Source organism: Chlamydotis macqueenii, chromosome 30 (assembly GCF_036417535.1).
Source record: "Chlamydotis macqueenii isolate bChlMac1 chromosome 30, bChlMac1.mat, whole genome shotgun sequence".
Lineage (NCBI taxonomy): Eukaryota > Metazoa > Chordata > Aves > Otidiformes > Otididae > Chlamydotis > Chlamydotis macqueenii.
Window position 1 is genome coordinate 472720 of NC_141585.1, and position 23308 is coordinate 496027.

At 65.6% G+C, this 23308-nt stretch overlaps 1 protein-coding gene across 3 annotated transcripts; it reads left to right on the top strand.

The window, feature by feature from the left end:
- The first annotated feature begins 710 nt into the window (after positions 1-710).
- Positions 711-22645, top strand: DNM2 (dynamin 2). Of its 3 annotated transcripts, none has more exons than XM_086769030.1 (21): positions 711-896; positions 4816-4889; positions 6155-6304; positions 6609-6812; positions 6937-7035; positions 7240-7400; positions 7528-7670; positions 7853-7988; positions 8092-8159; positions 8764-8902; positions 10273-10359; positions 10460-10530; positions 12368-12419; positions 12998-13009; positions 16154-16267; positions 19085-19194; positions 19329-19440; positions 19769-19933; positions 20273-20505; positions 20617-20871; positions 21277-22645. In XM_086769030.1, the coding sequence occupies exons 1-21, from the start codon at positions 736-738 to the stop codon at positions 21341-21343; spliced, it is 2613 nt and encodes an 870-aa protein (XP_086625156.1). In that variant the 5' UTR covers positions 711-735; the 3' UTR covers positions 21344-22645. The 3 variants fall into 3 exon arrangements, with proteins under 3 accessions (XP_086625156.1, XP_086625155.1, XP_086625157.1); XM_086769029.1 differs by having other exon boundaries at positions 712-896; positions 21274-22645; XM_086769031.1 differs by lacking the exon at positions 12998-13009 and having other exon boundaries at positions 712-896; positions 21274-22645.
- The last annotated feature ends 663 nt before the right edge of the window (positions 22646-23308 follow it).

Here is a 23308-nt window from a genome sequence, read left to right on the forward strand (position 1 = left end):
GGGGTGGGGGGGGGTCGGTCCGGTCCCCGGGGGTCGCCGTCGAGGGTGCGCGTCTACACGAAGGTTTACGGTCACTGGGCTGTGCCCGAGAGGGACCAAAGCAACCAATGGGTTGGCAGGGATTATTGATTGACAGCCAGGCGGCGAATCGCGCGCCTGTCCTCTGCGGCTGGGTTGGGCAATCTGGTGGAGTGGCAGGAGCGGTGGCCAATGAGAGGGAGGGCGGGGTGGGGAGAGGCGGGTGAACTCTTTTCCCGTAGTGATTCGCTGGCTTTCCGGAATGGCGGTCATCTCTGCCAATGAAATGGAAGGGGCGATGCCTGAGGGCGGGAGCTGCAGCAGCGCCGCGTCAGCTGACGGGTCAGCTCCGCCTCCCATTGGCTGGTAGGGATGAACGACGCGGTGGGAGCCCAATGGAACGACAGAGAATGGGCGCGGCTTTCCTCTCCCGCCTTCCCTCCTGATTGACAACCCGCCACTCCACTCCGCTCGGCCGCTTCCTCTGATCGGCGGCTGAGCCGGCCAACAGGCGCGCGGCCTGAGCGGAGAGGGGCGGGCCCGGCGGAGTCGCCCGTGCCGGATGAGGAGACTCGGAGGGGAAGTTTGGTCGCCGCCGCCGCGGGCCCTGTGAGGAGGAGGAGGAGGAGGAGGAGGAGGAGGAGCCGCCGCCGCCGCCGCCGCCGCCGCCGGGAGAGCGGGACCGTGGTTCCCCCCCGACCCCCCCCCCGCGCCGCCATGGGGAACCGGGGCATGGAGGAGCTGATCCCGCTGGTGAACAAACTGCAGGACGCGTTCAGCTCCATCGGGCAGAGCTGCCACCTCGACCTGCCGCAGATCGCCGTGGTGGGCGGCCAGAGCGCGGGCAAGAGCTCGGTGCTCGAGAACTTCGTGGGCCGGTGAGTCCCGGGGCGGCGGGGGGGGGAGCGGGGGGGGGAGGCGGCGCGAACGGTGACGGCGACGCCGCCCGCCCGCCCGCCGCTACGCCATTGGCGTAAGCGCGCTTCGTGAATGCCGCTTGCGTAGGGCGCGGCCGCCGCCTTGAGGGACCCTACGCAAACTGCGCAGCGGCCCGGCGGGCCCGCTCCCCTCGCCCCGCCGTGCCCTACGCACTTGGCGTAAGGCGCGGCCCCCGTCGGGGCGCGGGTCACCGGCGGCTCCTTACGCCAGCGGCGCAGGCGGGGGCTCGGGCCGTGGCTGGCGCGCGCGGCGTTGGCGTAGCGGGGCTCTGTGAATACGGGAGTGGGGGGGGCGGGAAAGCGGGGAGGCGCGGCCATGGCGGCTGCAGGCCCGCAGCACCGGAGCCCCGCAGCCAGACGACGGCGCGGCCCCGGAGGATGCTGCCAGGCAGGTGAAGCCTCTCCCCCGCCGTCGAGTCTTGTCCCGGCGCACACCGGATCCTCCTGGGAAGACGAAGCGGCCGCCGCCGAGCCAGCGGGACGCCGAACCGGAGCGCCGACGGAACGGGGCCGCGCGTCCCCGAGCCCCCTCTCTGCCCCCGTCGCGGGCGCGGCCGGTGCCGGCTTCCGCCGTGAAGACGCTTCTGTTTCCAGGCTGATAGCGCCGGGCTCCTGCGGTCGCTGCCGCGCCTGGCTTTTGGCAGCCTGCTCCCGCCGTGCGCCCGCGAGATAGGGCCGAGCTGGCCGCCGGGGCTTGGCTACGTGGCCAGGATAAGGCAAGGCCGCGGGCTCGGCACCCAGCCCGCCGTGCGAAGGGCGGGGAGGGGAACGCGGCCACCCCGATGACAGAGAGGGGAACGGAGGTGATTTCACCCCGCGTGAACGCCACGGGGTTTAAAAATCTCGCCGGGCGCTTTCGAAATCCGCCATCGTTGCTAATAACTTCCGCTTCCGCGCCGAGCGGAGTCGCTTCTTTGGCCTCCTCCACCTTTTGTCTCTCCCCGCCCGTGCGATCGGCGGCTCAGCGCTGGGCTGGTCTTCGTTTCCTCCTCGTGGGGTGAGGAGCCGCCGTCGTCACTGGACTCCCGCTGCGTTGTTCCCGTCCTCGCCTGCCCCTTCGTCCAGGGCTGCTGCTTTCGCCGGCCGCATCGCGCGACGGGGCGGACGCTGTAATTTTAACAATAGCGGCCTTCCTGTGGCGTCATCCCGTCCTGACACGGGCCGGCGCGGCTCTCGTCACCGAAGAACAGCGCCGCATCGCTCCCGCTCTTGCACGACGTCCGGCGTTCGCTGTGATCTGCGCCTTAACGTTCCCAAAAAAGCGGGCCGGGCAGTTCTATCCCGATGTTTCGGGCCGGTTCCCTTTCTCCGCCGTTTGGCAGCGCCGCCTGAGTTTTCCCCGCCGTCGTGCTTTCTCCCGTCGGATTTTTTCGCTGGCGTGATGTTGTTCTGAAACGTTCCAGGTCGGAGCCCGCTGCGCCTGTCACCGTTTTGCCTTTTTTCCTTTTTCTGTCCTCGCGCAGCTCGGATCCATAGCGCGGATTCGCGGCTGGGGATGGTGTTGGTGTGGGAGGGGGAGGAGGAATCGGCCGGATCGGTGGAGCTCAACCGCTCCGCCCCAGAATAAACTCGTATCTGGGCTGCGGCTGGGGTGGAAACGCTCGAGTTATTCCCCCTCCTGCGTGGAAATTTTGGCAGCCTCTAATTAGGATGCTGGAAAACCCGCCCCGCTAATGGAAAACCTTTCGGACGGCCGTGCTGCTGCTGTTGGGGCAGAGCCGGGCTTAAAAACCGGAGCGATCTCTGGCTGAGGAGCCAGGCGTCGCTCTCGGGGCTGCGAAACGAGCGGGGAATGGGAAAGTTTCCGCGTGGAGTGGTTTTCCCGTGAGCCGGCGCTGCCCGGTGAAGGGTGGGAGAGCCCTCGGTGAAGCGTTCGGCCTCTGGTTTGTCCGAGACGGAGAGGAATAAACAACGCGGAGAAAATAGGACCGCGCTCGAATCGCTGCGGCCGCTCCGGTTTCCCCTGGCCGTTCCCGCAGGCGGGCGACGGCTTCCCGAAGGGACGCGAGGCGCCGTTTGTTTCCCCGCTGGGAGGAGCCGGAGTTGGGCTCAGCTGCTTGGCGGCCTCTGGACCTGCGAAGGAGACGCCGGATTTAAATTGATCCGCGGGGAAGGAGTCCATCTCGCCGCCGTATCCGCTTCGGCGGCCTGGGAATCGGTCGGCCTCGCTGTGCGAGGGCTCCGGCGCGACGCGGTTCTCTCGTTTCGCAGGGAAGAGCACAAAGGGAATCTAAAATCCTGCGTTAAATTCGCATCAGCCGGCCGCTCTTTGGAGCCCTTGTCGCGTACGAGCCTCCCCCCGGCCCCGCGCCGGCTCTGGCAGCGCCGCTCCCGCAAACCTTGGCCCTAAAAGACTTTTTTTTGTACGGACCGGGCTGACAATGGAGGCGTTGTGATCCCGGCGAAGGACCCGACCTCAATGGGGCATTATAAGCCCGGCGGACGGCGTTATCGGCGCGCCCGGCAGCCGTAAACAACGCCGCGCGGCCGCCGCGGCAGGGCTTGGCGGGGTGGAGGTGGCCGGACCTCCGGGAGAGATCCGGGACGCGAGTAGGCTCCGTAAAACGCTTCGGGGACCCCAAAAATGGGGACGAACCCCGGCATCCGGGCCCGGCGTCGACGGCTCAGGCCCGGGGCGGCTCGCTGAGGGTTTTAAACCGGCGCTAAGACCAGGCCTAAGCCGCTTTGAGGGAGAATTTATCCGCGGGAGGGCGTGGAGACGAGAGCGACCCGTTCTGAGGGGTTTTTCCCCCAGATTTTCCCTGGATTTGGTGGTGGGGATGTCTCGCCCCTCGATTTTGGGGAGGAGCTGCCACGAGGCCGCCGGCGAGGAATCCACGGGGGGAAAGGGGAGCGTGGAGCCGGCGCGGGGCTGGGCAGGTCCGAGGCGGCGCGGGCGGGAGGTTTTACGGGGCCGGGAGGAGTTAAACGTTCTTCCTCCAGCAGCGACCTTTGTCTTGTCGCTCTCCGTAACAGCCGAGTTTCCTGGCGCCGCACGCAGCCGGCGAGCGGAGGCGGAGGAGCGTTCCGCGGACCTGTCCTCCCGGTTGGGCAGGAAGCTCTTTTCCGGGGTGATAAAACCATAAAGCACGTTTGGATTTCGAGAAGCCTCCCGGCGCCGTCGGGAATCGCGGCTCCGGGGCGAAGGCGACGTTCCCCCGCGCCGATATCGCGGCCGCGGTTCGGGTGCTGCCGGCGGGCCCGGCCGCGGGAGGGGGGAATTCACTGCTCGGCAGACGCGGTTCCGGGGAGAAGGGAGCCGCGGCCCGGGTGCCGCCGGCCTCGGACAAAGCTTCCTGGCGGAGCAGCTCCGTGTCCAGGCAGGAAAACCCCCGCAGAGGCTCCGCGCGCTCGAGCCGGCGCCCCGGCCTGGAGAGGCGTCGTTGGCTCCGCGTGTCGTTTCGCTCTTCGGGGCGACGCCGTACCGGGTGCGTGGTTCCGCAGAATAAAGAAGTTGGTTTTATTTTGGTGGTTTGGTTTTCTGGGGTGTTACGTTTCTGAACGGCTGGCGGATAACAAAGCGCTTTCCCGACTCCCGCCCCCGCAGCCGTCGCTCGGAAGCGCCTGGCGGCCAAGGCCGCTTGCGAGGACGTGGGAGCCGCTCTCCGCTCCCTGCGCGCCTCCTCTCCTCCGGCGACGCTCTGCCCCCTCGCAGCTGCGGCTCCTCTTTCCCATTTTCCACGGGAGAGGGAGCGGGAGAGCGCGTTCCCCGTGTCCGTGACCCCGGGAGCCGATCCTGGGCGCGTTCGATCCCGCGCGCGCCGTCCCCTGCCGCCCGCCGTTGAGACATCGTCGCCATCGGCTCGCTCTGGCCTATCGAGCCGCGTCAGTAAATATCTTTTCTCTTAATTCCTTGCAGGGACTTCCTTCCCCGAGGCTCTGGAATTGTCACGCGGCGACCTCTCATCCTGCAGCTCATCTTCTCCAAGACAGGTACGGCGCGGGCCGGAGACGCGTTCGGAAGAGGGAGAGGGCGGCTGGAACCCGCGGCCGGCGAAGCGCGGCGCCGGCGTTTGGCCGCTTGCGTCGCGGGGAGCGGAGCGCGGGTTGAAGCCGTGACGCGTTTGGGGCCGCCCTCCTGCAGAAAATTCCCTCGGGGTGCCGTTATCCCGACGAGAAAGGCGGCTTTGGCTGCACGCAAGCCTTTAAAAACCCGGCGGGCGCTGATGAAAGCGCGCCCGGCCGCTTCCCCCTCGCCCTGACTCGGTTCCGCTTCGCCGTCCGGCGCGGCGCGGTTGCGAAATCGGGCGCTGCCTCGCTCCACCTGCCTCCGCGCGCGGCGAGGGGCGCGAGGCCGGCTCGCTGTCCCGACCAGCCGCGCTCTGTAAGCGCCCAGCGGCTGAATCTCCGCGGAGATTTCTCTTACGGCGTTCCCCCCTCCAAAAAAGCGCGGGTTTGGGGTCAGTCCTGGCAAGCGAGCGGCGCCGCCCCTCTCCGCGGGCCCTCAATCTGTTAAATTCCCTTCTCAAAGCGCAGGTTTGGAGCTGCCCCGTGAGCCAGGGCACTCTTATCCCGGGGGTTTTAGGGAAGCGCCGTCTCTCTTCCCCCCCTCGGCTTCCCCGCGAAGCCTCTCCTGCGCTAACCGGTTGCAGAAAAATCTCCGACATCCGAAGGTGACGGCATGGAGGCCCGGAAAAGGCAGCGGCTTTTCTGTTCCCGGGCGTCTTCCCCACGGAGGAGCCGGGCCCGGGTTAATTTTTGCCTCCTTGGCCTTGGAGGGGGAGAGACAAGAGTTGCCAGGGTCAGAGTCCGGCTACGGGAGCCGGGAAGCGAAGATGGTATCCCGATTCTCCGGCGCGGCAGCCGGGAGGGGTTTGCTGCCCTGCCTCCCGGTGTCTCGGCAGCAGGAGCTTTCTTCGGCGGCGGGCGCCTGGGCGAAGAAAAGATTTAAAAGGCAAACAGGCCGCGGCGAAAACAAACAGGGCCGTTCCGACGGGGAGCTTCGCCGGCGGGAGCCAGCGCTCGGCTGCCTGCCAGCAGCTCGCCCGAGGGCGGTTTCTTTTTCGGCAAAGGGAGACGTAGCTCCCGAATCCGCATGCAAGCAGCTGGTGCCGGCGCGGAGGCGGCTGGCAGAGCGTCGGCACGCTCGGTCCCGGCCGGCCGGCTGCCGAGCTCCCGGGCTTTCCTCCGCCGTCCTGCGCCGGGCTCCAGATGGCCAAACATTAAATTTTAATTTTTTTTTTTTTCCTCTTTTCCAGAATATGCCGAGTTTTTGCACTGCAAATCCAAAAAGTTCACCGACTTTGACGAGGTGCGGCAGGAGATCGAAGCGGAAACCGACAGGGTGACGGGAACGAACAAAGGCATCTCTCCCGTCCCCATCAACCTCCGCGTCTACTCGCCGCACGGTGAGCCGGCCGTTTCTCTGCCCCGGGCCTCTCCGCGCGTTAAAATGCCGCGAGAGAAGAGAAGCCAGCGCTTGCGCCCGCGGCGGCTGCGGGGTTCAGCGCGGCGTGTCCCGCAAACCGGCCGCCGCACCTGTCTGGCCCGGGGGCCGCCCCCTGAGAACATACGGCGGCGCCTCGTCCCCGAGAGGGGGTTTGAAGGCTCGCAGAGGGGCGGGTCTGTCAGCAGATCCGAAGAGATCCGGCTGCAAATCCCACGGCGCCCGGCCCTTGACCCCGCGCGCGCGGGCGGTCTCTGTCCTTTCAGTGTTGAACCTGACCCTGATCGACCTGCCGGGTATCACCAAAGTGCCGGTGGGGGACCAGCCGCAGGACATCGAGTACCAGATCAAAGACATGATCCTGCAGTTCATCAGCAGGGAGAGCAGCCTGATCCTCGCCGTCACGCCGGCCAACATGGATCTGGCCAACTCGGATGCGCTCAAGATGGCGAAAGAAGTCGATCCTCAAGGTGGGAGGGAGGCGCCGGTTGCGCTCCCCGCGGGTTGCGCGCCCGCGCGCCGCCTTTTTTGACGCGCTGTGAAGCGAGGTCGACGGATCGCTCGTTTGCGAGGCTGACCGCCTCCTCGTTTCAGGCTTGCGGACCATCGGCGTCATCACCAAGCTGGATCTGATGGATGAAGGCACGGACGCGCGAGACGTGCTGGAGAACAAGCTGCTTCCTTTACGAAGAGGTATAACGAACCGCGGAGGCTTCACGTCCCCGCCACGCCCCCGGCGAGAGCTGGCGTCTCAAAACGAGCCGAGGGGCAGCTCCTGCGCTCGCCGGCGTCTGCTGGGGAGCCCAGGCCCTGTGCGCTCCGGGAACAGCGGCCGCGGACGGCGATACGGAGCCGCTCGGACGCCTCCGTAGCGAGAGCCGCCGTGTCCCCTTCCAGGCTACATCGGCGTCGTTAACCGCAGCCAGAAGGACATCGACGGTAAGAAGGACATCAGGGCGGCGCTGGCAGCCGAGCGGAAGTTCTTCCTTTCTCACCCGGCTTACCGGCACATGGCTGACCGCATGGGCACCCCGCATTTGCAGAAAGTCCTTAACCAGGTGGGTTTGGATCTCTTCCCGAGGATTTTGCCGTGCCGGTGTGAATTTCTGGCGGAACGGGGATGTTCCTGCGGCCGGGCGGCTGCGGAGGGAGGAGCGCGTCTCAGTTATCCCGATTCTTTCGCAGCAACTGACCAACCACATCCGGGAGACGCTGCCGTCGCTGCGCAGCAAGCTTCAGAGCCAGCTCCTCTCCCTGGAGAAGGAGGTTGAGGAGTACAAGAACTTCCGCCCCGACGACCCCACGCGAAAAACCAAAGCTTTGTTACAGTAGGTTTCTCTCGCTCCGTGCCGCGGTCGCGGCGCCTCGGCTGGCGGCGGTTTGCCTCTCCCAGCCGGAAAGAGAAGGAAGCTCGCTCCGCTCTTCGCGTGAGGCTGCGGGGGGTGCTCCGGGTGGCCGTGCGTCCGTCCTACTCGGCGGGCGCCCGCGTAATCCCCTTGCTTCTCCGCAGAATGGTCCAGCAGTTCGGCGTGGACTTCGAGAAGCGAATTGAAGGTTCGGGAGACCAGGTGGACACGCTCGAGCTCTCCGGGGGTGCCAGAATCAATCGCATTTTCCACGAGAGGTTTCCGTTCGAGCTCGTGAAGGTAGAGCCTCTCCGCCGACGCGCGCGCTGCGTCCCCGCAGAAAGCGGCGCGTGGTTGGGCTGAGCGGTAAAATTCTATAACCGTGGCTTTCCTCCCGGTTCAGATGGAGTTTGACGAGAAGGACCTGAGGCGAGAAATAAGCTACGCGATTAAAAACATCCACGGAGTGAGGCAAGTGTCGCAGCGGCGCGTGCGCATCCTCTCCGTAGGGCAGAGCGGTGAGGCCGGTCCGCGGGGTCCTGTCGAGGGAGAGGCGACGCCTGTCGCTGTCCGCTCGTCCTCCGGTGGCGCGTGGAGAGCAGTGTTCCCGAAAATGGAGCTCCTTTGCCTTTTAGAGGGAATTAAGGGGGGCGCTCAGCCCCGCCGTGCCGCCTCGGTCGGCGGTCAGGCTTCTCCCGCTCCCCTGCTGCCCTGGAGAGCCCGGCGGGGCCGCGGCCCGGCCGCCGAGCCGAAAAAATTCCCCTTGTGCCTTCGGTTCAGCCGCTAAAATAACCTTTATCTTTTCCTTTTGCCTTCCCTCAAGAAATGACCTTGAGAGAAAGGTAGGGGACGGCGGGAAGAGGGCTGGCGCGTGCCGGGGACGAGCCGCCTCGCTGGGGAGCGGGCCGGCACGGGGGAGTCGGGGCCGGCGAAGAGGACAGCGGGGTCCGGCCGTGCCCGCAGGGAGGGATCGCTCTCCGGGACGCGGGCGATGGCTTCCAAACCTGACGACCCGTTTTTGTTTGTTTGTTTTTTTTTGTCTCTGCCCTCTCGTCCCGCCTGCGGATCCCGGTAGGACGGGGCTCTTCACCCCGGACTTGGCGTTCGAGGCCATTGTGAAAAAGCAGGTGGTGAAGCTGAAAGAGCCGTGCCTGAAGTGCGTCGACCTCGTTATCCAGGAGCTAATCAATACAGTTCGACAGTGTACCAGTAAGGTATTGAACGCGCCAGAGGCGATCCGGCCCCTTCCGGCCGGCGGGACGGGGACCTGCCTGCCTTGCCTGGTTTCCTCTCTAAAAATAAAAAAAAAAACCCGGGAGGAAATGGGATATTTCGACATTTCTGAGGTTTCGCTCCGCTCTCCTGACTTGGAGCCCTCCCTGCCGCCGTGGGCCAAAGGCAGCGGCTGATCCGTGAGTCAGGAATGCCGAAGACGGATCGCCCGGCGCTTCCGGGCGTCCCGACGGACGGCGTTGGGATTTCTGGGGACGCGTGGCTGGGTTAGAGGGGCGGCTTCGCTCCCGGTAGGAGGCGGGCAGGCCGCTCTCGGATCCCGGCACCTCTCAGCGCGCGTCTTCTCCGGCTGCGATTTAAACCCCCGCCTCGCCGCGCTCTGGGAATCCCGGGAACGCAGAGCCAAAAGCCGGGGAGCCCACGGGCCGGCGGCGTCGGTTCCAGCCCACGTGCCAGCGGCGGCGCGCCCCTAAATCCCGCACGCCGGTCTGCGGTTAATAAGCTGCTCGATCACAAGCGCGTTTGCGTTTCCCCCAGCCAATTATCTGTTTGAGCGCTAATTGCCCTGGATAAATGAACCATTTCCGTATTTAATAACCGGCTTCTCAGGGTGACTTTGTTTTTTTTTTTTTTCCTGGTAGCACAAAAGATCTGTCTGAAACCGAACAGAGGGCGGGAGAAACAGCTCCTCTCTCCTTCCAATGCTTTTTTTTTTTTTTAAATTAATGAATTTAGCCACCTGCAGGCGAAAACATGACAAAATCCCGGGCACCCGCAGGAATTTCTCCGGCAGGCACCGCAGCTTTTCCCTTTGCACGTTACTAACCTTCATTCCAAAACCCCAAAATCTTGTTTTTTTTCTTTTCTTTCCTGTCTCTGTTGCTCTTTGTTCTTGTTTTCCCCCCAGCTCCCGCTCTCCGCGTGCCGCGGGACGGGGCTCTTTGCGCCCGACGTGGCCTTTGAAGCCGTAGCGAAAAACCAGATCGTAAAGCTCCTTCGCCTCGCTTAGCCAGAGCGCGTGCTTCGTGCTGTGAAAACCCCGATCCGCTGAGCCGCGGGGCCCGAGGGCGGGGAGAAAAACCCCCAAAAATTAAAAAAAATCAGGATTTGTGCATTTGGCATCGCTTCGAAGGCCCCCGCGACGGGGATTCTGCCGATTTTGCCGTCGGATTTAGTGAAGAAAATAAAATCCGGCGCTTTTTCCGCCCCGGTTGTGTCCTCCCGGCAGAACTGGGGCTCGCTCCCGTCTCCTCCGCCCCCGTGGCGCGCGTCTCCCGTCGCTGGCTTTCCGCGGTGAGCGCCGGGGGCCGCCGCCGCCCGGCTCAGCGGGGGTTTTTCCCTTTCGTTTCAGCTCGGTTCCTACCCCAGGTTACGAGAGGAGACGGAGAGGATCGTCACCACTCACATCCGGGAACGGGAAGGCAAAACGAAGGACCAGGTGAGCTCCCGCCCGCGTCGCCGTGGCCGGAGAGCGCCCGGCGGCCGGGACGCAGCGAGCCCTCTCCCGCGGGACCGCTGACGTGCCGATCCGCTTCCAGATTCTCCTGCTGATCGACATCGAGCTCTCTTACATCAACACCAACCACGAGGACTTCATCGGCTTCGCCAAGTGAGTAACTCGCCGGCGGGACGGCTCCTCTAGTTCTTTACAAACGAAGCTCGCGGGGGGGTGTCCCCCGGTTTGCGCGCGAAAACCAGCGGTGGAGACCCCCACGTCCCAGTGCCCTTCGAACCGGCGCCGGTGGCACCCCGGTTCTCTCAGCTTCGGGATGCGGGAGCTCTGCTCGGCGCCCCCGAGCTGCCCCGCGTCCTTCCTCTGCCTCTCCGTTACCGCTCGTTAGGGCAGAGAGGGCGAAAAGCCGGGCTCGGGTTGTTCAGCCGCGGGCAGATGAGCTCGTTAGTGCCCCTCACGAGAAATTAAGATAATCGAGGCCGTCGCTGCCCTTCGGCAGGGGCAGGGGTTTCCCGTGGCCCCGGGCGCGCTGAGGGAAGGCGCAACGCCTCTCGTCCTGCCGACCGGAGCAGGGACGTCCCCCACCCTCCCGGCTCGTCCCTTGGAGCCCCCTGCCCCGGCAGGCGAGGCCGGGAGCGGGACCGGGACCGGGAGCGGCAGCGGGGCTCTCCTCTCGCTCTGGCTCCCCCCAGCTTCGGCTGAGCGGGCGATCGCGTTTCGGAAGCGCCCGGAGGCCCGGCTCGGGCGTCCCCACGCAGGAAGAGCGGCTCTGCACGGAGCTCGTTGCCGTCCTCGCCAGCCAGAGCCCGCGCCCCCTCCTCCTCTTTAAATTCTCACTCTTCATCTTGTTTTCTTCCCCCTCCGCCTTTTTTTACGTCTCTGCTTTTCACCTTCGTTCGCAGTTCCTTCCTCTTCTCCTAATCTCTCCTGTTTTTCCTTTGATCCGTCATCTCCCTCTTTCCTCCGGACTCTCCGACTCTCTCCCACTCCCCAGCTGTTACACAGAGCAGCACGTGGCGACAGGGTGGGTACCCGCATGTCCCGGGGCGGCCCCGCTTGCGCCGTCCCCTCCCCGCAGCCCGGCGGGACCTTGCACGGCAGCCGGAGAGGCTTCTCCTCCCGGCTCCGCTTGCGGATTTGCGCTTGGATGCGGGAGAGCTTCCCGCTCCCGGCCGCGACGCTTGGGCCGGCTCGCTCCGGGCGGGATTTGTGTCCCAAGGGTGAGGGTGGGCAGAGAGCCGTCTCCCGAAACGCCGTCTCCCGAAATCCCGGCAGCTCGGGGGCGCCCTGGGTCGGAGGGAAGGCGATCCCGCGGTCGCGTTCCCGGGAAAGGGAGCCCGCTTGTGCGTGTGAACTGCCGCTGCGCGCTGCCCCGCCGTGATTCTAACTGTTTTCATGGATTTTGTTCCTGCTGCTGACTAACGGTTCCGTCCCGCGCCTCGCCCCTCGCCTCTTTGGTTGCTCAGGAGAGACAGGTAGCTTTCCCCCTGGTGCGGGTCCGCTCTTTTCCAGCCTGGGGGCCGGGATTTAGGAGCCTGGAGGTGTTTTCCGGAGACGAATCCTTCTGGTTGTTGGCCTTGCGGTGGTAGGGGTGCGTCGGCTCGGCTGGGTGCACGGACAGAAATCCCTTTTTCCCTCAGCAGCCGCTGCTGATCCGCTTGGTGTTTCCTCTCCTGCAAGTTCCGGCCTCGCCCCTCGGGAAGAGGCAGGCTTGGGAATGCCTGGATACGAGGGCTGGAAGGAAGGAGATAACGCTCTCCGGGTTGGGAAGCCGCGGCCCCTCCCTCGGCGCTGCCATCCCGTGTCCGTTCAATCCCGGAAGCGGCTCCTCCGTCCGCGTTGCCGCGTGCCGGCAGCGCCGAGCCTGGGCGGTCCGGGTTGAGCTGTTACCCGACGGGCTTCCCCTTTGGATTTGGCTCTTCCTGATGGTGTTCCGGGTGGGAACGCTTTGCTTTCCCTGCCTGACGCCGCTCTTTTTTCCTCTCGATTTCAGCGCGCAGCAGAGGAACACGCAGACGAACAAGAAACGAGCCATCCCCAATCAGGTACGGCCGCCGGCCGCCCCGCTCCTCCCTCGTGGCGCGGGTAGCTCTCCAAAATCCCGCTCCGGGGATCAGAGCAAGCCGGAGCTGCGTCTCGCGGCTCCAAAATCGGAATTCCCGTTGACGCACGGCCTCCTTCCTTGAGGGGGATTTCACGGCGGGGTCGGAGACGGCAAAGACGGAGCTCCGGCTCGCGGAGCGGGAGCGTTTGCTCCGCCGGAGCTCCGGAAAGCAGCGGGATTCGGGATCGATCCCGAGCAGCCCTCCGGGGTGGGGGGGCAGAGGGAATTGGGAGCGAGAGGAGCCCGCCAGCCGCGTCCCCCCTCGGTTCCGTCCCACCACGCAGCCTCCCGCTTCCGAGAGGTCTCGCATTGCCTGGTTTGGAAATGTAATGAAATATTAACACTGGAAAATTACCATTAATAGCATGTAACTGGTTTTCTTTTGCTGTTTTTCTGCTTTTTCCCACCGTTTTTGTGCTTCCCGCTCTCCTCTCCCTTCCATCACTTTCTTTTTCTTCCCTCTTCTGTCTCCTCGTCCTGCTTTTTTGTTTTTCCCCCCTTAATTTTGCGCACCTAAAGGGTGAGATCCTGGTAAGTACCCGCAGAGCGCGATAGCGCTGGTAGCCGACAGCCGGCGACGGACGCGGCCCTGCCGGAAAACCCTTCCCGACCTCCGGCGCCGCCTCTGGCTTCCCCGGGATCGAGTCCGCTGAGGGCGGAGGAAGGCCGGGATTCCCCGAGAGTCTAGAGCCCAAAATTCGGTCTGGCCCCTTCTGCCCACAGCCGAAAATAAAGGGCTGGGGGGCTCATCCCTGCCGGTGCCGCGCTGTCCGCGCTTCCGGGAGCTGGATGCTGGGATTCAGGGTGCCGGTACTGGTTTTGCTGGCCCTTGGGAAGCAGGAAGGCAAAATTTGGCGGGGGTTTTAACATGGTACGGGTCCTGCCTCCGCTGCTCCGCACTTGGAGCCCAGCATCGCGCCGGCGCTCCGAGAAAACGGAAGCATCTGGAAGGGCTCCCAACCTCCGATTCGGGCTTTACGGCCTCGGTGCTGGGAGCGGCCTCGGCACCCGAATGTCTCCCTGGGGAAAGACGCCGGGAAAATAATTCGGCTCCTGCGGCCGCAGGATGAAGCCGGGAGGTTGGATTTGTACCTTCCGCGCCGTTAAACCCCGGGATTTCCGGGGTCCGGCAGCCTGGGAGGGCCCTGTGCCTGTTCCCGGCTCTTCCCGCCGTTCAGACGCTTCCATTTTCTCGGAGCGCCGTCCGGATGTTCCCACAGAAACAAAGGAAAACCCCCCCAAGGGCCCGGCTCTCCCCTCCACGCGCCGATTTCTGCGCAGGGCCGCTCTCCCGTCGCCGGCTGCGCGGACGTGATCGTGCCGGGTGACGGGGAAGGCGGAGATCTGACGATTAAGGACTCGAGGCGCCAGCGCCGATTCGGAGCCGGGCAGGGCTCCGAAAGCTCCGGAGCCGCTCGGCTCACCCTAAAACCAGCCCCGCTCTCACCAGTTTGAGTCGGTCTTAAAGGAACTTTTTCTTCTGGGCTTTCCGCTGTGCTGCTGGGGCTCGGCCTTCCTCTCTCCTCCTCCTCCTCTTGGGAACAGAGGTGGTGTGCTGCGTCCTTCCCGGAGCCGCGTGCGGCTGGGGTGTCTCTGTCCCTCCCCTCCTCTACCCTGTAGCCAAAAAAATCAGCTCCGGCCTTTTCTCTAACGCTCCGGCTGCCTCTGCGCCGCAGCCTCGCGTCTCTCCGCAGCCCCGGGGAACCTCCCTGTTCCTCCCAGTCCCCCAGAACTGCCCCCGCGCCTCCCCCCGGGCTCGCAGGACACGCTTGGCTGCTCGACCTTTTCCCTTTTCCTTGATCCTCCTCCTCCCGGCCGCTCCGTCTCCCTCCTCCTCCCTCTGTTCCTTTAAAACCGGACTCGCTTCAAATTGGGGATTTTTAAAAGCAGCTCGGGCTCTCAAACGAACCAGAGGGTGAAATCTTTCATCTGACGACCTCCGCGGTCTTAATTTCAGCGCTCCTTCCTTCCCCTTGCCGGAAAAAATCCATCTGAATTAAGTTTTAGCTCTAGCTGCCCGCGCCTGCCGGCGCCGCGAGCTTTGTCCGTGCCTAACGCGGCGGATTTCGTCGTGGCTTTTGCGTCGGCGGCCGCCCGCGCGGCCTGAAGACGAGCCCCGGCCCTGGGCGGGTTCCCGCCGGCAGCGCGCGGAGAAGCCTCGGCGCGGAGGGGCGCCCACTTAATCCCGGCTTTGGGATTAAAGCTCCGCCTGGGCCTCGAGCGCGGCTGCTCGGAGCCGCTTCCCGTCGAAGCCACGACGAACTCCGCGTCTCGCTGGCGCCTAACTCCTCTCCGCTTCCCCACGAGGGTCGTTCTCCCCGCCGTCCGCGCTTCGGACTGGCCCAAATCGCCCCCCGCCGCGCCTTTTCCCCACGGCTTTCCCGTTCCTAACCCCTGTGGTGCTCCTAACCCCCCTGAGCTGGCCTAGAAAAGCCGTCGATCCCGGCGGCGCCGGCTTTGCCGAGCTGCCACCGAGCGTCTCCTGCCGCCGGGTTTTGGGAAGATGCCCGGGGGGCCAGGCTCCCCCCACCCCGGCTCGGCCGGGCTCTCCCTAAATTTCTCGGGTCCCAGATGAGCGGGCGCTTGTGGGGCAGCTCTCCTGCCGCTTTCGGGTCTCCGGCGGTGCCGCGTGCGAGGCGGCTGCTGCCCCGGGGAGGTCGGAGCCTGGGCGCCTCCGGAGCAGAGTCCCGGCTGGATGGGGCGGCGCAGGAGAAGCGGCCCAGTTTGGGAACGCTCCGTTCCCCGTTTTCCCCGGGAGCGGGTCGTTGGTAGGCGGAACGGCGCCGGGAAGCGCGGCGTGGCGGTAAAACCGCAGCCCTGGGGTCTGTGCCGCGCCACCCTTCCTCTCTGTACAGCAGAGGGACGCCCGGTGACGGGGGAGGCGTTCCGCGAGGATTTTTGTCTCAGGGGAGGGCGATTCCCGTCCGGCTCCGGGCGTGGGGTAGCGGAGCAGGGGCTCTGGCGCCGGGAGAGACGCTCCCGACAGCGCAGTCCTCGTGCGTTGAGGTGGGGGAGTGGGTTTTGGGGAGAAACACGGGATTCCTGGGTTCCGACGAGGCTTACGGAGACCCGGAGCGGGACAGGGATGCGGAGAGCTGCTCCGTAGTGTCTGGACTGGGTAAGTTGGGCGCTGCTGCTGGGAACATGCCGCAGGTGACGGGGCTGCACTAGGCTCCGCGGGCCTCGCCTCACGCGGCGGCTTTCCGACAGCGGGGACGGTGCTCCGCACCGGCACCCCCGTGCGGGACGCCCCGAATCAGCCCCCCGGCAGCTCCGCTCCGCTCTCAAACCCTGAATTCCTGCCCCTCTCGTCCCGTCGGAGCGCCGGGGCCTCCTCTCCAGGCCCAGGCTGCCAAAGGGGAGCGAACGCGGAGCCGGGTTCGGATCTTCCTGCGGGCGGGGTCTCGCTGCTTTTCCCGCCCGGCTTCGGGAGCCGGGCGAGCTCCAGCCGTCCCGCCGCGCGCTGCCAGCTTTCCTCGGAGACGGCGGGGTCTCCGAATCTGCGCGGTTTGGGGGTCTCCCGCTGCGGCCAGGGCTTTCTGCGGAGGGTCTAGGGGGGGCTCGGGAGCGCTTTTTCCTCGCTCTCCGTCCGGGAATCTGCCCCGGAGACGCCACGGTGGCCTGTGACGTCTCCTTCCTCCCTCCGCTCCCCGCCGCCGCTCCTCTCGCCCGCAGGTGATCCGCAGGGGCTGGCTGACCATCAACAACATCAGCATCATGAAGGGAGGCTCCAAGGAGTACTGGTTCGTGCTGACGGCCGAGTCCCTGTCCTGGTACAAGGACGAGGAGGTGGGTGCGAGGCGGGACGGGCGCGTCCGGAGGGGTGGGGGAAACGTCCTCGGGTTAGGGGCTTGAGGATTCGCGCCCCTCGGCCCTCGCCGGGAGCGCGGGTCCGCTCCGGAGCGTGCCCCGCGGACGCCGCGCGGCGGTCCCAGCCGGCGGATTCCCCGGCTCCGGGCGCTCCCCCGCCTTGCGCAGAGGTGGATAAAGCGGGAGACGCCGGCGAGCGGCGATCCTGCGGGATCCAGCTGCCGGGGCCGAGCCGGGGGGGCTGCGCCGGGAAGGTTTCCTTTGTGTCCCGTCGCTGCTGTCCCGGAACGCCATCCGGGAAGGACGGGGGGGACCCCGGCGCCGTCCCAGCCCCCTAACCCAGCGCGGCAGCCCCTTCCCGGTTTACCCATCCCGGCCGGGGGTCTCCGTTCCGGCCCCGCGGAACCCCGTGGTCCTCAACCCCGCGGGACCCTCGTTTATGGTCACCGAGCCCCCCCTCGGCTGTGCCCCGGGGGGCCGCTGCGCTGCTCGTGCGTCGAGCGAAAGCCGCGTTCGGGCCAGGGGTGCCGACGGGGAAAGATTTTGGAGCTGGAGGGAAGCGGGAAAGGGGACGGGGGAGGGCAGGAGCCGGCGGCAGCCCGGCCCCCCCTGCCCGCCCCCGCGGTGCCGGCCGCCCCCTGGCCACCGACCCCCCCTCCAGGGCCACCCCGTGCGCGCGGAGAGAGCAGGGAGCCCGAATCCCTCCGTTCCTCTGGGGGGGGTTTCTGTGTCCTTGTCCCGCGCTGGGACGGGGCCGCTGCTGCTCCCGGGCCCGCCCAGGCCGGACAGCCCGCGGCAGGGGTGTCGGTACCTCGCCCCCGCCCGAAAACGGCGTTTGGCCGCTCAACCCCCGGCGCTTTTCGTTGAGCTCAACCCTCCCGGGAACGGGACGGCGGCGGCGCCGGCATCTCCCACCCCGCTCCTCGGCGGAGCAGGCACCGGAGCCGGCATCCTCAGGCCGCACCGGATTTCGGGATTTTCCAGCGTTTCCGCCCCCACGCTCGGAGAATCGCCCCGCCGTTTCGCCAGTCCCCTTACGCCAGTGCTGCCGCCGGGCGTTTCGGGGGGACGCGAGGGGGTCGGCGCCGGAGCCCAGCACGCGGCTCAGGGAAGGGAGACGTGAAGGCGAGATTTTATTTCCCGGCGGGACGCGGGGAGAGCGAGGCCCGGCGCGCCTTTGTTCATCCTCATCCTCCCGGCGCGCTGCGAAGGTGAAGGGCTCTCCCGCGCCGAGCAGGCGGAATTTTTCACCTCTTCCCCCCCCGCAACCCCCAACCCTTTTTTTTTTTTTTTTTTTCTTTTTTCCCCAGTCTGCTCCCTAAAAAAGAAGGAAACACGTTGAGCTGCTCAACCCCCCTCCGCCGCGCTCCCCCCTCGGCGCTGCCCCGCTTTCCCGCGCGGGGGCCTCTGGGGGGGCGCGTCCGGCCCCGCGGCGGCGGCGCGTAATGAGAACCAGCCGCCCGGCGCTGAATGGGGGCTCTGTCTGCTGCCAGCCCAGCTTCCCCCCGCCCCCCCAAATCCCCGCCACCCCCGTCCCAAACCCCCCCCGTGTTTAAGAACGACCCGAGCGCTGTTGAACCCCCGCCGTGGCGTTTCGGGGTAGGGGGGTGGACGCGCTCCCCGCTCAGCTCCCCGCGAAAAAAAGAACCAAACCAAGCCCCAAAACCACGCCGTAGCGAAAAAATAATTAAAACCTGCCAGAATCGCCCCAAAAAGGGCCGCGTCCGGCTCGCCCCCCCTTACCTGGCGGTTACTGGGACGCTACTGGGGCGCTGCTGGGCCAAACCCGATCTAACCAATGTGCAGACTACTGTACAACGCGAAAGCCTCCTGAACAGGTAGTCTGAACACTGGGCAGGCTGGGCTGGAGTCTCCGGCGTCCCGCGGCATCCGCGCGGGCGGTTTTCCGTCTCCTTCCCCCCCCAGCGCCGTCCCGGGGTTGGGGTTTTTTTTTGAGGGGGGGGGGGGGTTTAAGAGAAGCGCCCCGCCGGGCGAAAGGAAACGGCTTTGTCTCCCTTCTGACGTGGCAAAGTCCTCGCGAGCGAATCCAGCCTGGAAAAAAAAAAAAAAAAAAAAAGTTGTGGGTTTTTTTTCAGGAAATCGTGAGGAGGGAGCGCGGGGCGGCGGTGGAAGGGGGGCCGGGGGTGGGGGGGAGGGGGGGGAAGGGTTCGTGGCCTCTCTGCAAAGGCGGACGTCACTTTTTGGGACCGCGCGCGCAGCATCTGGAGCCGGAGCCGCTCTAAACAATTCCAGATGTGGCTTTTCGGCAGCGGCTCGGCTGGGCGGCCCCTCTTCGTGCCGGATTGCGAGGCCTCGGCTCCTTCCAGCCGGCCCCTCCGGCTCCGGCAGGGAAAATCCCCTGGGCTCCGGGTGGGCTCCGGCGGAGCCGGCCGCGTCCCGTGCCGAGGGAGGGCGGCTGCGGCGCGGGCCGGGAAGCGTCCCAGTGCTCCCCGTGGACCTGGAGCGACCAAATCCCGTTCTCCGGCGGTTTCTTGGGCGCTGCTGGACGCGTCCTTGGAAAGGCCGGGAAGCCGGGAAGCCAGGGCGGCATCCGTAGGGATTCACGCTCCGGTTCTTGCTGCGGAGCCGCGATTCCAGAGCGGGGGGAGGCAGATTGCTCCGTCCCGGGTGAAGTGGGCCAAGCCGAAAAGCTCGCCCTTCTCCGGCGCGAGCCAGGGGGAATCGCCGCCCCTCCGTCGCCGGAGCCCGCTGCGGGGTTTCATCCAGCTCAGGGTGGTTAATTAGCGTTAATTAGCGCTCGTCCGCACTCACCCCTCCCCTCCTCATCTCTTCCAGGAGAAGGAGAAGAAGTACATGTTGCCATTGGATAACCTGAAAATCCGGGACGTGGAGAAGGGGTTCATGTCCAACAAGCACGTCTTCGCCATCTTCAACACGGAGCAGCGGTGAGCGCTGGGATCCGCGCGTCCTGCCGGATTCCGGCCTTCCTCGGGCTCCCCGCTGCCCGAGGTGCCGCGCTTCCCGGCCTCCCGCTCGCCCTCCGCGCTCCTCATCCCCGGCTCCGCTGCCTCTCCCTTAGGAACGTCTACAAAGATCTCCGTCAGATCGAGCTGGCCTGCGATTCCCAGGAAGACGTGGACAGCTGGAAAGCCTCCTTCCTCCGGGCGGGAGTTTACCCGGAGAAAGACCAAGTAAATATTCCGCCCCCGCGTCGTGCGAGCCCTCCCAGAGCGGTGCCGGCTGAGGAGCCTTGGGATTCGGGAGCTCTCGGCTCCCGGCATGTCGCTCCGGGTTCTTGGATGCTCTGGAGAAATCCCGCGGTGTCGCAGGAGAGGATGGAATTTAGAAGGCGGCGCCGGTTTGCGCCGCTGTTCCTGCCGCGCTACGGAATCAACCTCTTGGTTTCCAAAAGCGGAGGGTGGAGATAGGCGGGACGGGGAACGGAGCGCGGAGCAGAGGGATGCCTTTCCCACTCGCTCCGATCCCGGCGGTAACGCGTGCCCCGCTCTCCCCGAGCAGACCGAGAACGAGGACGGCGCGCAGGAGAACACCTTCTCCATGGATCCGCAGCTGGAGCGCCAGGTGGAGACCATCCGCAACCTCGTCGACTCCTACGTCAGCATCATCAACAAGTCCATCCGCGACCTCATGCCAAAGACCATCATGCACCTCATGATCAACAACGTGAGCGCGGCCGGGATTTCGGGATTCTCCGGGCGGGGCCGGGCGGGCTGCGCCGTGCTCCTCGCGGAGGCGGAACCCGACGACGGGCCGCGATGATCCCTCGCTTCTTAAATTTTTCTCTCTTTGTGCCGCTGGCGGCGGCTTTGCCGAGAAAGCGCTTTGATCCTCAGCGTCGGGTCCGGCAAACCGGGAACGCCGGACCCTCCACGGGCCTCCGGCGGCGGCGGCGTCCCCCACCCCTCGGCGGCGTCGCGCCCTCCGGCTGCTGCTCCCCGCCGCGTTGGGCGTCTCGATGCCGACCTTCCCTTCCCGTTTTTTTTGGTTTTTTTTTTCCTTCAGACCAAGGATTTCATCCACTCGGAGCTGCTGGCCTACCTGTACTCCTCGGCCGACCAGAGCAGCCTGATGGAGGAGTCGGCCGACCAGGCGCAGCGGCGCGACGAGATGCTGCGCATGTACCACGCCCTGAAAGAAGCCTTGCACATCATCGGCGACATCAGCACCAGCACCGTCTCCACGCCCGTGCCGCCGCCCGTGGACGACACGTGGCTGCAGACCGGCGCCGGGCACAGGTGGGTTTGGGAATGGGGGATCGGCGGGGGCGGGCGACGGGAGATTTGGGGGGGGGGTTATCCCGGGCGCGCCGGCGCTCCCTTCGCTGAGGTGTTTTCTCTCCGCCGCAGCCCCCCGCCGCAGCGCAGACCGCCCTCCGTCGTCCTGCCGCCGGGCCGGCCGCCGGCCGTCAGGGGTCCCACGCCGGGGCCGCCGCTCATCCCCATCCCGGCGGGGGGACCCTCTGCTTTCGCCGCTCCCCCCATCCCCTCGCGCCCCGGACCTCAGAACGTCTTCGCTGCTAACAACGACCCCTTCTCGGCCCCTCCGCAGATCCCCTCGCGCCCGGCACGCATCCCCCCCGGCATTCCTCCCGGCGTGCCCAGGTAAGAGACCCCGTTTCGGCAGGAGACCCTCGCTCCGGCCTCCTGCCCCCCCCGAGGGGCCGTGGGGTGGTCTCCACCCCCCCAGGGGCTCTGGGGTGGTCTCCTGCCCCCCCTGAGGGGCTCTGGGGTGGTCTCCTGCCCCCCCGAGGGGCCGTGGGGTGGTCTCCTGCCCCCTCTGAGGGGCCATGGGGTGGTCTCCTACCCCCCTGAGGGGCACTGGGGTGGTCTCCTGCCCCCCTGAGGGGCTCTGGGGTGGTCTCCTGCCCCCCATTGCTTTCGGCAGCGAGGCCGGAGCCCCCCCCCAGTGCAGCCCCCCTGGCTCCGATCGCGCTGGGACCCCCGCTCCCGCCGAGCTCCCCCGCCATCCCCGCGCTCACGCCTCTCTTCCCCTTCTCTCCGCAGCAGAAGACCCCCGGCCGCGCCAAACCGGCCCACCATCATCCGACCGGCCGAACCCTCCCTGCTGGATTAACCCCCCGGGGCGGCCGCGCCCCGCCCGCCGCTTCCCTTCGCCCTTTTTGGGGGAAAAAAGGGGAAAAGAACAACAAAAAAGCCGACACCCTCCCCGCCCCGCGTTTAACTTCTCATTTTTAAAACCTGCCATCAGCTCGGTGGAGCGGCGGCGCCGCGCCCCATCCCTGCGGCGCGGAAATCCCGCCGGCTCCCTCGCCCCCGCCGCCCGGCGCGGGATTCCAGCCGCAATTTTGGGAAGGGGGGGCGGAATATTGCACTTTGTCCGAAATCCTCGCCCGCCGAGAGACGCCGCCGCCGCGCGACGCCGCTGCCGTGGGACGGCTCGGCGGCCGACTCGGAATCTCCCAGCGCTGCCGAGGGTTGATCCGATTCCCGGGCTGATCCGATTCCCGCCGATCCGATTCCTTCCTCCTTTTTTCCCCCCCACCTTCAGAATTTTTGTATTAATATATTCTATATAAAATTTAGCGATTTTTTCTTTTTGATTTTTTTTTTTTTCTCTCCCAAACCCAAAAATCGATTGCTAATCTCGACCGTCTTTCAGTTTTTATAGCTCGGAGGAAAATTCCTCTCTGGAAAATGCCGGGATTGCCGCTAGCCGTTCCCTAATAAACCTAATCCGCCGCAAAGCAGGAGCAGACCCCCCGCTAAATCCTTCTCCTCGCGAGCTGCCGGCCCCGCAGCCAACCTCAGGTATTTCTTCCGCGCCGCCCTCCAGCGCCCGCCCCGCCCCGAGGAAGAGGAGGGAGCGGTTCAGCCCTTCCCAGTTTTCCGGTAATCCCGGGAATCCCAGGGGGATTGGGGGAGGATGCGCCCCGCCGCGTCCCCCCCGCTCTGTCCCGTAGCCGTGCCTTCCCCGCCGCGCTCCGGCCAGGAGCCGAGGTTGTAAATATTTTTTTTCGGACTGTATGGATTGTATAAAAAAACGGAAAAAAAAAAAAAAGGAAAAAAAAAGAAGAAAATAAAAAGAAAATAAAAGGAAAAAAAAAAGAAAATAAAAAAAAAAAGAAAAAAAAGGCAAAAAAAAAGCAGCCTGGCTGCGGGGCTGCCCCCTCTCCGCGGCAAGGTGTCCCCGGGGCTCTGGCCCCCAATTAATCCGTTAACGAGCCCGCTGTCGTTAGCCGGCGCTCCGGCCGGGCACCGCGGGGTTTCGGAGGGGCGGGGGGCGTCCCCCCGGCTCGCCTCGCCCCCCCCCCCCCGGGTTTGCCAGCGTGTAAGTGCCTCGGGTCTGTGTCCTAATAAACTAAAACCCAGAAAAATTGTAAAAAATAAAGGGAAAAAGAGAAATTTTCCGGTGAAAGCGGCGCTGTGTGGTGCTTTCGCTCCCGCCCTCTCCTCCCTTTTCCTCCAGCGTCCGATTGCCGCGGGGGCTCGGCTCCGCCCGAGTTTTTGGGAGCCGTGATCCGTCCCCGTGCCGATAACGAAGGTTTCGCTTAATGGCTCTTCATAAAAAAACCCCAGACCGCCCCAAATCTGCTCCCTGCATCGCGGCGTCTGCGCCCCTGCGCTCCAGAAAAAAACTTTTCCAGGGGAAAATCCCGGTCGGAGCGAGGTGCCCCACGGCCGCGTGTCGGTGCCGGCGCTTCTCCCGCTGTTGTGCCGGCAGTGTTCCGCACGTTCCGGCAGCGTTCCGGCTCTAAGCGGGATTTTTTGGGATTTTTTTCCGTAGAACTTTGCCGCCGCTTTTGGGGGGCTCCCGGCAGCGCAGCGCTTCTTCCCCAAACCCGGCTCCCCGTTTCTGGGCAACAGCAGCGAATTTGCTGCTGGAATTCCCTTTTCCGGGAATTTTTAGTGCCCAGCTCTGCAGTGCCACACTCACGTCCTCCCCGCGAACCCCAGGACGGGACCTGGACCTGAGGGTGGGACGTGAACCCCAGGACGGGACGCGAACCTCAGGATGGGACCCAAACCTGAGGATGGGACACGAACCCCAGGACGGGACCCGAATCCCAGGATGGGATAG